Source organism: Neopelma chrysocephalum, unplaced genomic scaffold (assembly GCF_003984885.1).
Source record: "Neopelma chrysocephalum unplaced genomic scaffold, ASM398488v2 Primary Assembly neopelma1_154, whole genome shotgun sequence".
Taxonomy (NCBI): domain Eukaryota; kingdom Metazoa; phylum Chordata; class Aves; order Passeriformes; family Pipridae; genus Neopelma; species Neopelma chrysocephalum.
The window spans coordinates 144,741-157,265 of NW_020897816.1; the positions used below are offsets into that span (position 1 = coordinate 144,741).

At 52.0% G+C, this 12,525-nt stretch overlaps 1 protein-coding gene across 23 annotated transcripts in view; it reads left to right on the top strand.

The window, feature by feature from the left end:
• Positions 1-12,525, top strand: part of MACF1 (microtubule-actin crosslinking factor 1) — a 141,069-nt gene that overhangs the window by 105,892 nt on the left and 22,652 nt on the right. For 16 of the 23 annotated variants that reach the window (XM_027701225.1, XM_027701226.1, XM_027701235.1 and 13 more), the window contains 13 exons: positions 2,255-2,416; positions 2,563-2,733; positions 3,843-4,009; positions 4,999-5,158; positions 5,590-5,916; positions 6,563-6,647; positions 7,483-7,724; positions 7,871-8,077; positions 8,833-8,952; positions 10,094-10,201; positions 10,550-10,768; positions 11,323-11,526; positions 12,323-12,331. In XM_027701225.1, the coding sequence (XP_027557026.1) occupies positions 2,255-2,416; positions 2,563-2,733; positions 3,843-4,009; positions 4,999-5,158; positions 5,590-5,916; positions 6,563-6,647; positions 7,483-7,724; positions 7,871-8,077; positions 8,833-8,952; positions 10,094-10,201; positions 10,550-10,768; positions 11,323-11,526; positions 12,323-12,331 (2,181 nt within the window). The remainder of the gene's footprint in view (positions 1-2,254; positions 2,417-2,562; positions 2,734-3,842; positions 4,010-4,998; positions 5,159-5,589; positions 5,917-6,562; positions 6,648-7,482; positions 7,725-7,870; positions 8,078-8,832; positions 8,953-10,093; positions 10,202-10,549; positions 10,769-11,322; positions 11,527-12,322; positions 12,332-12,525) is intronic. The other 7 variants (XM_027701236.1, XM_027701229.1, XM_027701224.1 and 4 more) reach the window with 3 other exon arrangements.

Consider the following 12,525-nt stretch of genomic DNA (forward strand, 5'->3'; position numbering starts at 1 on the left):
AGCAATTACTCATCCTTTGGGCTGAACCACCCGTTGGAGAGACACACGTGGAGGGGCTTTGGAGAGATGATTTCACATGGGGGGTCCATGTGAGCACAGGCTGGGACACCCAGAGAGGACCTTGGTGAGGGAAAAGCCATTGGGTTCTCAGTGGTGTTGTCTGTTACCTGAAATTCAGCATCTCCTTGGTGGTGGGACCCTTATTTTAGGTTCAGCACCTCTGATTGTTAACCCCATAAACCTTCCCCTTGTTGGTGATGGCAGTTCTTCTCACCAGGCTCTGCATTTGGCAGCGCTGGGGTTAAGGGAGATGAGGGAAGCAGAAAGCGAGGGGATGCTTCGGGAAGCATTTCTGGGAGTGAGGAGGAGGCGGAGGTGTGGTGGAGCAGATGTCCTTCTGCTCTCCAAAATGTCTGTCCAGCCCTTCTTCAGGGCAGGACACCTCGCTCTGTGCCTTCTCCTGCCTGGCACAGGGCGGTCGTTAAATATTTGTTTCAGGGCTGAGTCACAGTGAGGTTAATGAACTAAATCACTGGAATCTTTTATGAGCAAAGGAAAACAAGGGTGTTGGACACGCTCACCCTCAGGCTGTTGGTGAGATTGTCTTTGTAGGGATCCTCATGGAGCATTGGGTTCTCAGGCTGGCTGATACCTGTGTTACAGGTACCCCTGGTTGGGTGTCCGGGTTTTCCACAGGGTTCCCTCCCTGCCTGGCTGCTTCAGAGCCCTGGAGTTTGTTTTGCAGCGTGCAGAGAGCTCGGACCAGCCCGGCATGCCAGGCTTATCAGCCTGATCCTTTTGTGGGTTTGGCTGTTCTAACCAGCAACTCCATATATAAACAGTAACAGGAGAACAGCCGGGGAATCGGTGCTGCCATATCACCATTTATTTCTTATAACTGTGGGATAATTATCCATGAGCAGCCAGCTCTGGACAGTGTCTGCCAGCTCACCCTTTGCTCATGTCCTGGAGGGACACCTCCCTGCCCTCTGGTTGCTGAGCTCTGCTGGGAAGAAACAGCTTTTTCTTTGGAAATGAGGCAAAGAAAGTCAAAGCAGCACCTCTTTCTGGGAACTGTGTTTGGGGGTTTTGAGGGGATTTTGGTGTGTTTGGGGGTTTTTGCCTGCCTTGTACTTCTTGGGAGGCAAAGCGGTGGCTCGGTGTGGGGAGCTGGGCTTTCCACGAGCTGCTGCTCTGCTGGGGGAGATCTTGCATCCAAGTGGGAATTTTTTGTTGCCATCCATGTCTGTGCATTCTTGGGCACGAGGAGGAGGCACACTTGGGAAAGCAGGCGGCTGGCAGCCATCCCCTCTGCTTTCCAACGGGAAAATGTTGCGACAGTGCCAAGGGCTCCGATCCTGCCCGGCGCTGGGTGCGGGGTGACCTGTGCTCTGCATGGACCCGTGGGCCGAGGGAGCAGAGTAAGCCAGGAAGGATTCTGCTCCCTCTTTTTGGGGCTTGGGCTATTTGCTGTGGGGATACAGCAGGTTTGTCCCTTGGGACCGGGCCGTGCGGCTCTGGAGAGGAACCCTGCACGGGGCGGCTCGTGGTTCCAGCAGATCCCCAGCTCTGATAAAGAGCACTTATCTCCTCTGCAGAAACAGGATTCTCCCTGCTGCCTCTCTTGACAATGGGGAGCTTCATTCGCTCTCCTCCCCCTTCCCTATCAAATCTTTTTTGGTTTAAAAAGCTTTTCCCCACAGGATTCCCAGGCAGGACCGTGCCAAATCCGTGGTAAACGACTCGCACATTAATTGCCTATTGCCTTTGTCTTTCGAAATACAGTGAGCTCCTCGCTGCCTGTAATTTCGTGGTTAACAAAACTCATATGATGTCAGGTCTCCGTTCTCAATAGCTTCGCTGTGAGAATTGCTTGGGGTTTTTCCCCAGGAGCGTTATTTCCCAATCTGATGGCTGGCTGCAGCCAATGCTCTCATTTCTTCCCCAGTTTTCTCTCTCTACCTCACTCCAGTGCTTGGAAAAATGGGATTTACCCATTTAAAAGCAGAGGTGGATGTGGATAGATCCTGAGCTGTGCTCCACAGCAGCAGATTCCTGTGACATTTGTGTTACTGGGTCAAGGCGAGGGAGGAGTTTGAACAAACTTGCACAATTCTAATAAAATCAGTGCAAGTAGCTACTGCATCTTCACCAGAAAAGAAAGCCTGTTGTATCTATGGAATGGTGGAGGGGCTGGAAGAGCAGCTTACAGCTTATATAAATACCTTTTCTCTCCCACTCTTTCCACCCCCAGCTCTTCCAGAAGGAGCAAGTGGATCCTCTCCAGGTTAAACTACAACAAGTCAATGGAGTTGGTCAAGGACTCATCCAAAGTGCCGGGAAAAACTGTGACGTCCAGGGGCTGGAGCATGACATGGAAGAGATCAACACCCGCTGGAACACCCTCAACAAGAAGGTGGGAGCGTGGGGAGGGGCTGTAACTGGTTTCTCCCAGCGCCACTGGGGTCTGGTAGAAAAAGGCTGTCATGGGCAGGGAGCTGGGGCTCCAGCATTCATGTTTCCCCAGCCTGACCGTGCAGTGGGGTTGTGTTTGGGGTGCAGGTGGCCCAGCGGGTCGCTCAGCTGCAAGAGGCCCTGTTGCACTGCGGGAAGTTTCAGGACGCCCTGGAGCCGTTGCTGAGCTGGCTGGCGGACACCGAGGAGCTCATCTCCAACCAGAAACCTCCCTCTGCAGAGTACAAGGTGGTGAAAGCCCAGATCCAGGAGCAGAAGGTGAGCGAGCACAGGGCGGTGGGTGGCTCAGTGGGAGAGGGGGGGAGCTTGGGACAGCCAGACAGTATTTTGGGGATCCAGCTGGGATATCCAGAAACCTGCTTCTTTCGTGGTGGATCCTGGTTGCCCACATCCCAGTGCAAGGAACAGGCAGCTCGTTTGCCCACACTCAGTATCTCCATCGTCTAAATCACCACGTCACTTCATTGTCCTGCTGCCTCTTGAAGCTTGCTGGTTTTGCTGGTCGGCCGTGTTTTTCCAGCCCTGGGTTTTGTTTGTGCCAGTAATTCTGCTGTGTCAGGAGCGAGCTGGTGGTGTAGGGGCTGGTTTGGGTGTTTGGACAAAGTGAATGTTCAAAGTGTTAAGAGTGGGCCCGAGGAGTGCCGGTGTTTGCAGAGATAACAGCCCGGGCCGGCGCCTGCCCCTCGGAGCGGGCGGAGGGAAGGTCAAGTGTGGTCAGGGGGAAGTATTTTAGAAATGAATTCTTACCCAGCCTGGGTCCAACCTATTGAGGTTGGGAGAGGAAATGAATTTCAAGTGGAAGTTAAAAGTGGGTTTGGGGGGGGGTGATGGGGAAAGCTTGGAAAACTTCTCTGGCGCAGAAGTGGTTTGAATAGTGTGAAAGAGGGAAGGGTGAAGGGAAAAGGAAAGGGGAAAGAAAAAATGAAAAAGGAGGGGGGAAAGGAATGGGAAGGGGAAAAGGAGGGGAAGGGGATAGGAAAGGAAAGGTGAGAGGAAAAAGGAAAGGAAAAGAGAAAGGAAAAAGGAAAGGAAAATGTGAAGGAAAGGGAATAGAATAGAATAAATAGAATGAAATTTCTCTTGGAAGGGACCTACAATGATCATCATGTCCGGCTGCCTGACCACTTCAGGGCTGACCAAATTAAAGCATGCTATTATTATAATGTAATATAATATAACTATATATTTTTTTGAGGCTGGTTTTGATGGCAGAGCTGTTCCCCCTGGGCCGGGTCTGGTCTCAACCCTGTGCTGATGGTGGTTCTGAGCCACAATTAGAGATCTGGCCTCTCCCAAGGGCTGGAATTGTTTCTGCTGCCCCAGTGCAGTAACTTTTGCTCCTCCTTGGTCTCTCTGTGATGCCAAAGCTGCTCCAGCGGCTCCTGGACGATCGCAAAGCCACCGTTGAGATGATCCAAGCAGAGGGCGACCGGATCGCGCAGTCGGCCGAGCCCGCGGATCGGGAGAAGATCGTGGGGCAGCTGGAGAGCCTGGCACGGCGCTGGGCAGGGCTGCTGGGCCGGGCAGCTGCCAGGTGAGAGGGACTGGGACCAGCTCATCCTGCGGGTCTCAGTGTCCCGGGGCACGGGGTTACAGCGTTCGGGAAGCTGGCAGGGATTTCTGCGCAGATACATCCTGGAAACCTGGAAACAGCTGGAAAACATGGGAAATCAAAGGCTGTTTGGAAGCTGAAGCTGATAACGGTGGTTTACAATGGCGGGGAAGAGCTCAGATTAAATAATTTCCCTGCAGGGGAGGGATGTTATTTTTATTCCTGTAAGCATTAGCATCCTGTTGACACCTTTCTGCCGCCAGAATCTTGTTTATGAGTTGCTTGTTGCTACCTAAGCTGATATTTGAGGCTATGAAGACACTTCTGAGGGCCAGATTGGACCCTCTCAGTGTTTTTAGTCACTGACAACAAGCTGGGCTGTCCATCCAGAACTTGTACTGGAGCTGGATTGTCTTTGGCCAGAAGTTCAGCAGCCCTAAAACACCAAGAGTCTGGCCACAAGCTGAGTATGTCAAGGGATCTTCAAGATAGCGATAGGGATGGAAGAAAAGGGGGTTGGAATTAGATGATCCTAAAGATTCCTTCCAGCCCAAACTGTTCCATGAGAAGCTGCATAATGGGGAAGCCTTTCTGCCATCTTCCCAGGGGGATAAACTGGATCCTAAAGGCACAGCTGCAGGAAAAAACTCCATTTGCAGTTTCTCCACGTTGATTTTTGTCTTTGCCTGACATGGTGTCTCACCTTTCTCTGAACAGGGCTGCTTTGCTTCCTGCTTTCTAATTCTTGAAGCTGCTTCCCACTCCTGGCTCCAATAGGGAGCTGCTCCTTAGTGTTTTCATTGAAAAACCAGTCACAGACTGGTTTGGGTTGGAAGGAACCTTAAAGCTCATTTCATTTCAACCCCCTGCCCTATGCAGGGACACCTTCCACCAGACCAGGTTGCTCCACGCCCTGTCCAACCTGGCCTTGAACACTTACTTCCTTCTTATTTTACCATTCCTTCTTACAGGCAGAAGCAGCTGGAGGACATCTTGGTCCTGGCAAAGCAGTTCCACGAAACCACAGAGCCCGTGTCGGACTGGCTGTCAGTGACGGAGAAGAAACTGGCCAACTCTGAGCCCATTGGTACCCAGACTGCCAAAATCCAGCAGCAGATCAGTCGGCACAAGGTAGGACTTGGATGGGATGGAAGTGGTCAGTGTCAGGTCCTGCTCTGGTGGCTGTTGCCACCACAACGAGGGGGTTTTTGGCACGCACAAGAATTGGAGGAGTTACCCAGGCTGTTTTATGTGTGGAGAAGGCTGCCAAGCCCTGGCCCACCAGTGTGGGTGAACATTAAACCGATGTCTTTGCACCTCACAGAGAGTATATCTGGGTTTGGATAGAAAAAAAAACATTCCCATTGTGCTTCTTTTTAATTTTGATGCCGTTTGCAGGCAGGTTTTATGTCTCCTCCATTCTTTCAGTTGCGCTCGTTGTTTGTTTCCCCTTTCATGTTGCGTTTATTTTATTTTATTTTATTTTATTTTATTTTATTTTATTTTATCCATTTTTCACTCATTTTCCTTTCTGTTGTCCATTTTATCCTCCCGCCATTCAGGCTCTAGAGGAAGAGATAGAGAGCCACGCTGCCGACGTGTCTCGGGCGGTCGGGGTCGGGCAGTCCCTCTCCTCCCTGAGCTGTGCCGCCGAGCAGAGGCTGCTGGCAGAGAAATTAGACTCTCTGCAGACCCGCTACGGCGAGGTCCACGACCGGTGCTGCCGGAAGGCAGCACTGCTGGATCAGGCTCTGGCCAACGCCAGGCTTTTTGGGGAGGAGGAGGTGGAAGTGCTCAACTGGCTGGCTGAGGTCGAGGACAAGCTGGGCTCGGTATCCGTAAAGGATTACAAACGGGACGTCCTGCAGAAGCAGCATGCAGACCAGCTGGTATTTTCCCTTTTTCTTCCATGTTTATGTTGTTTATTTTGTTGCATTTATCTGGTTTTGTTTTTGTTTCTGGTCTGACTTTAATTTTGCAAAGCTTGTTCCGCTGCTGGTTCTCTTCTTCGAGGCTTGGAGAAGTGGAAAGACGTTTCATGTGTTATAAACAATAACTGTGGCCCCAAAAATGGGTTTCCCGGGGGGGGGAAGGGGGGAAACTTCAAATGGTTCGGTTGCTTTGTGAACAATGTCTGAGCCAGCTTGGCCACCCTGTGCCTTTAGAAAGCTGGATGCTGTTTCCAAGATTGAGAGCTGGAAAAGCCTGGTGGGTTTTTGGATCCAGGCTGGCCACCAAGGAAGCCTCTGCTTCCGCTCCTGGGGCTGTGCAGGCTCTTCTCAAGAGTGAGGTTCTGTCTAATACAAGGGCAAGTCCTTTGGTAACCCAGATCCAGTGGGTTTTGTCTAAGATTTGAGCCTTTGGGTCCCAGAAGGCTCAATAATTCCTGTAACAGGATGACTGGACAATTATCAGATGGGTTGTCCACCCTTCCTATGCTCAGTAGGGAAGTTCATGCTCTTCGTAGCATCTCTGGCTGGCAGGACACAGGGATCTGCCTGCAACAGAATAACCCAGATTTGCCTTTTCCACCAGGCTTTGAATGAGGAAATTGTGAACAGGAAGAAGAACGTGGACCAAGCCATTAGAAACGGACAAGCTCTTCTGAAGCAAACCACAGGTAACACTGAAATCTTGGCATGGGAAGCCCCCAGTCCTCACACTCTTCCCTGGGAAGTCCATGCTCTGCAGTGATCGCTGTTCAGGGAAGGCTGTTCTCCTTCAGCTCTTAATTTCCTTTTGGAATCTTCCAAAGTAGCTGTTTTACCTCCAGACCTGGATGCTGAGCCACAAACGCTCCAGCCTGGGACTGGGTTGGTCCCAAATCCCAGCCTTGCAGCCTGGAGAGCGGGTGATTCCCACCGCTGCCGGGGGGATGCTCGGAGCTGAGCAGCCCTGCAGCACAAGGGAGGGTTTTCTCATTGCATCCAGCTGCTAAATCACATGGGAAGAGGTTAAAAATACCCCCAGCCCTTTCCTAATATTGCTTTCCCATATTGAGCAGTTGTTGCTGTTGCCACGTGGGTGTGAGTTTATGTTTATGAGTGGGAAGAAAGGTCGGGGCGATGCATTTCCTTCAGATGTGGTCTGCTCATAGCAGATGTACAGCCCTCTGTCCTTGTGGGAGCTGTGGAGCAGGAAGAGTGATTACAAAGGATTTGGCATGCATTTTCATGTCCTCTTGGAAACAGCAGTAAAGAGTGAACTGGCCCTTTTTTTTTCCTGGAGTTGTGACACGTTAGTCGAGAACTGAGCTGGTGTGGTTTTGGAGCTTGTGGCAAAGCCAGTTTTAGCAGCTCCTATCCCTAGGAAGAGATGGACTTTACTCTGACTGGTGGAAAATGAGAGAGTAGCGTGAAATTAGGTGTTTAAAATGAGGGGAACAGGGCAGGTGGCTGCCAAAACCTCCCTGCAACCCAACCCAGCATCATTTGCCCCTCGCCGCTGTCTCGCAGGGGAGGAGGTGTTGCTGATCCAGGAGAAGCTGGATGGGATCAAGACCCGCTATTCCGACATCACCGCCGCCAGCTCCAAAGCCCTGCGCACGCTGGAGCAGGCCCGGCAGCTGGCCACCAAGTTCCAGTCCACACACGAGGAGCTCACCGGGTGGATGAGCAAGGTGGAGGATGAGCTGGCCTCCAGTGGGGCACAGTCCCCCGCCGGAGAGCAGATCCCCCAGTTCCAGCAGCGGCAAAAGGTGGGCGCTGGGAGAGCGGCGCTCCGGGATGAGGATGTGAGGGTGGGAGCTCGTGGGGGTTTGCTCATTGTTTGAGAGGCCAGGGAGGAGCTGGAGAGGGAGGTCACCTGCTGAGAAGGACATGTGTCCATGGGTGCCTTCCACAGGAGCTGAAGAAGGAGGTGATGGAGCACAGGCTCGTCCTGGACACGGTGAACGAGGTGAGCCGGGCTCTCCTGGAGCTGGTTCCCTGGCGAGCCCGGGAAGGGCTGGATAAGCTCGTGTCGGACACCAACGAGCGCTACAAGCTGGTCAGTGACACCATCAAGCAGAGGGTGGAAGAAATCGATGCTGCTATTCAGAGATCTCAACAGGTAATTTAATAACCCTGCTGGAGGCTGATGGGTTTTCTTGGGAGAGTGGGAGCGAGAGGCTCGGCACTGCTCCAGCTGTACAGTGCAATGGCAGCAGGAGGGATGGCAAGCACAGCCAGACAGGAGAGCCAGATCCCATTGGGAATGCCAAGCAATGGACCACAGCAGCAGCACGTGGCAGCAGGGCTGTTTCCTGACCAGTCCCGTTGCGTGTGGTTGGGATGGGATAATTCTGGAGCAGCACCACGTTATCCTGCCTGCAGGCTTCTGCTGACAGGGGTGATGTAAATGGTGTAAAGCCAAGGGCAGGTGACTTTCAAGCCTGGAAAAACATCATCCCCTGCTGTGAGAGCACAGGGATTTGTTCCAGGCGAACAGTCCTCCCCAAAAAGGCTTGTCCTGCACTGACCGGAGGCTGTGGAGTGCAGTGAATAACTGCCCTTGCTCCGTGGAGCGCTGAGCCCATAGAGCTGATCCTGTGAGCATAATGCTCCTGTTCATAGGGATGTCCATTGCCCTGCAGGCAGGGAGGGTGTAGAGAAAGATGACTGCTCCAACATGCCCCAAAACCAGCTGCAGGAGTCACCTGCATCCACCCTGATGTCCCTTCTCCTCCCCACCTCCGTGTGCCGGGGCGAGGCGTTTGTTCCCATGTCCTGCTGGGTCCCTCTGTTTTTCCCGCCATCCCCAGCTCTCCGTGTGCTCCATCCCTGCTGCCCATCACTAACCACTGCCCATCCTCTCCCGTGTGCCAGTACGAGCAGGCAGCTGATGCAGAGCTGGCCTGGGTGGCTGAGACCAAGCGGAAGCTGATGGCTCTGGGTCCCATCCGCCTGGAGCAGGACCAGACAACGGCTCAGCTGCAGGTGCAGAAGGTCTGTGTGCACCTCATGGGTGGGGGAGATGGGGTGGGCAACAAGGAGGGATGGCCCAATTTGGGTGATGGGATGTGGTTTGGGTCACGGGATGTGATTTGAGGGAGCAGCTTTACCCTGGGGTGTGTAGTGCCAAGCCCGGAGCACTGGGAGAGATGCAAGGCTTGTCCTTGGAAAGGAAAAGGAAAAAAAAAAAAAGGAGAAAGAGAATTTAGAGAAATTAAGTGTTGGGCTTCTAAAGGAAAAATCTTCCTGTCCATTTGCAGGAGCTGTTTAGGGATAGATGGGTGCTCTTGCTGGGAATCCCCTTGAGAGAGCTGCTCCCTTGGAAGCCTTTCCGTGTGGCCACCGGAGCAAGCTCTGCTGGGATCTTGCTGGCACTGGCAGCAGGAAGGGTTTAGAAAAATGTATATATTGATTAATGAGGGTGCTTTTCCATTTGCTTTTTGCTCATTGTTCCCTGCAGTGGGGGACTCCTCAGTTCCCTCCCGGCAGCCAGACGTGGAACAAAGAGGCGCTGGGGTTTTTTGTTTTTTTTATATCTTTGAGATGAGCTCATGCCTGAAAGAACGTGCACTTTAAATAAACGACCCTTTTCTTCCCTTTGCTTGGGCAATCAGAGCAGCTCACAGGCTTATTGGATTTAAAATTAAAAAAAAAAGGAAAATAAGAGTGTTGTAAGGGTGGGGGGACTGAACCATCAAGCATTAAGTTAAATTGAGCTCAGCTTCCAGCTGTTAATCGTGTGGACCTTGGGAATGGCAAAGTTATTGGTAGATGCAGTTCTGGAGAGCACTATTTTGGGGGATAACATCTTTGCTAATGAATGGATGATGGAGCTTTTCCCCTGGTGAGGACCTTGGGTGTGGAAGTGATTATACCTCATTTTAAGAGCTGTTTTCAGGTCTTTGAAAGAGAGAGGTTGATGTGGATGAGTCATGAGAAAAACAGGCAGGAATCTGCTTTTCCAGCCAGATTTTCAGTGGGCCACAGGACACTTGTGATGAGTTTTGCGTGGTCTCTGCGGCACCTGGTGCTGGCAGGAGGATCTTGTGGATGGGCTGGGGAGAGGTTGAGCTGGGGGGAGAGGTTGGGCTCAGCTCTGATTTCTTGCCTTTCTCTGGACCTTTCCTTCCTGCAGGCTTTTTCCATCGACATCATTCGGCACAAAGACTCCATGGATGAGCTGTTCAGCCAGCGCAACGAGATCTTCGGGACCTGTGGCGAGGAACAAAAAGCTGTTCTCCAGGTGAGCCCAGGGGGGACAGAGAGGGGAGAGAGGCGAATCCTCGGCTCTGGCACAGGCTGAAGGAGTTTAAAATTGCTCCATCTTCAGTAATCCCCACCAGTGTTAGCAGAAATCTCTTTACATTTATTGCTCTCCTTTATTGCATATTTTTATTGCAGGGTTTGGGGAGGGGGAGACAGCGGAGATTCCCGAGGCTGCTTTAATTGGAATTACAGCCCGTGCACGTGGAAGGCCACCAAAAGCACCTCCTTCTTTTTCCAGCTCACAGCGTGGAGCTGGCGCTTTTCCTAGACCCTTTTGCATCCCTCACCATAACTCTCCTCCCTCCCTTTTTTTATTTTTTTTCAGGAGAAAACCGAGTCCCTGGTGCAACAGTACGAAGCCGTGAGCCAGCTCAACTCGGAGCGCTACGCTCGCTTGGAACGTGCCCAGGTCCTGGTCAACCAGTTTTGGGAGACCTACGAGGAGCTGAACCCATGGATTGAGGAGACTCAAGCCCTCCTCTCCCAGCTGCCACCTCCAGCCATCGACCACGAGCAGCTCAAGCAGCAGCAGGATGACATGAGGGTAAGAGGCTGCGGCGTTTGTGTCTCCTGTGCAGGAGTTCTTCTACCTTAAACAGAGTTGTAGCACTTGCAGAGGCAAGAGCACCTTTTTTCTTGGATTTGCCTCATTTTTTTCCCTATTCTCTTCTTTTTGGGGATCCTGCTTGTATAATCCAAGTGTGCCACGTGGAAATCACTTGTCACGTTGGAGCACCCCTTACCAAAATGCAGCTTGCACCCAGGCTGCCTTTGGCTCTCCTGCCTGACTGTGGCAGGGAAAAGCACTTTGTGCTTTTTGGGTAGAGAGCTGCAAAGCAAAAATTCCCAGTGGGGTCCCCTGTGGAGCTGTGGGGAGGGCCAGGAGCTGGGGAAGGACCCGTGTTGGGTGTTGTGCCATAGCCATGTTAGGAAGAGCCGAGTTCCATGTGCTTGGCAGATGCTGGGGCATGAAATCCACGGTGTGAGTTCCTACCAGATACGATCACAGCTCTTGGAGTGTTGCACGGAATAAATAGGCAACGACTCAAAACAGATTTCCAAACAAATCTATTTTTTTTTTCCCCTGCTATTCCCTAGCAACTGAGGGAGTCCATTGCTGAACACAAACCTCATATCGACAAGCTGCTGAAAATCGGGCCGCAGCTCAAGGACCTCAACCCCGAGGAAGGAGAGATGGTGCAGGAAAAGTACTCCACGGCCGAGGCCATGTATGCCAGGATCAAGGAGGAGGTGTGCCAGCGGGCCCTCGCGCTCGACGAGGCCGTCTCGCAGTCCACCCAGGTACGCTGGGGTGCCAAGGAGGTGAATCTTCTTCCCGCAGCCCCCTGGGGAAGTCCACGTGCTTTGGAATGCGGTTTTATTCCCAGTCTTACGATTGTAAAACCCTTTTATAAGGCATAACGTGGTCAGACACCTCCGGGGTAGTTTCCTGCTGCTCAGCTCTGGCTGTGGGAGCGGAGGAAAAGGCTTTTTTTGAGGCTCGAAGTGGTAAATAGGCTAATAAATTTTTACAACCACAATAATGATGCTGCTTCAAAAGGGGCTGCTTTGGCATCCGCCCAAGGTTGGAAGGGCCCGGAGAGCCTCTTGAAAGAGCTTGAAGGGAGAATTTTCAATTCTGATAAGCTGTGAGTGCAGTGAAGAGCCATAGGATCCTTTGTATGGGAGAGGTAACAGTTGTCTCCGTGGTCTGGGCATCCCCCAAGGAGGTGGGTGAGTGCAGGAGAGATAGGAAAGGAAGGGCAGAGACTGGAGGTGCTAAAGTCCAGAAAGGGGGTGAAGTGTTCCTGCCACTGAGGGTTGATGACCCCCAGTTATGTTTCATTTCACCCCCTGTTACCGTAGCACAGTTGGTTTTTGTCATGTCTGGGTGTTTATTTTTTTAATTCCTGTATTGTGTAGTCACTTCTCTTGGTTTGCACTTGTATTAACTCCGAGTTTTTCCCCCCACATTCCCCTCCCCTCTCATCTCTCACTCCCATTGTGGAATGTGTTATCTGTGTGTGTTGCTGCCTGTGCCCGTCCTCCCCACATGGTCCCATTTCATTCTTGTGTTGACTGCGCCCCACCATTGCAGATTTCGGAGGTAAGCAAGTCCCCCACCACAGATATTCATTTTCACTCTTTGGGCTGATTCTATTTTACACCCGGACTTTTATTTCTGGCCCATGCACAGCTCAGCAGAACATGCTTAAAAATTTACTCCGGGGGCCTGAAATCACATTTTTGGGATGGCTTTCATTGCGTTGCCGCCTGGTCTCAGCCGCTCATTCTGCTGGG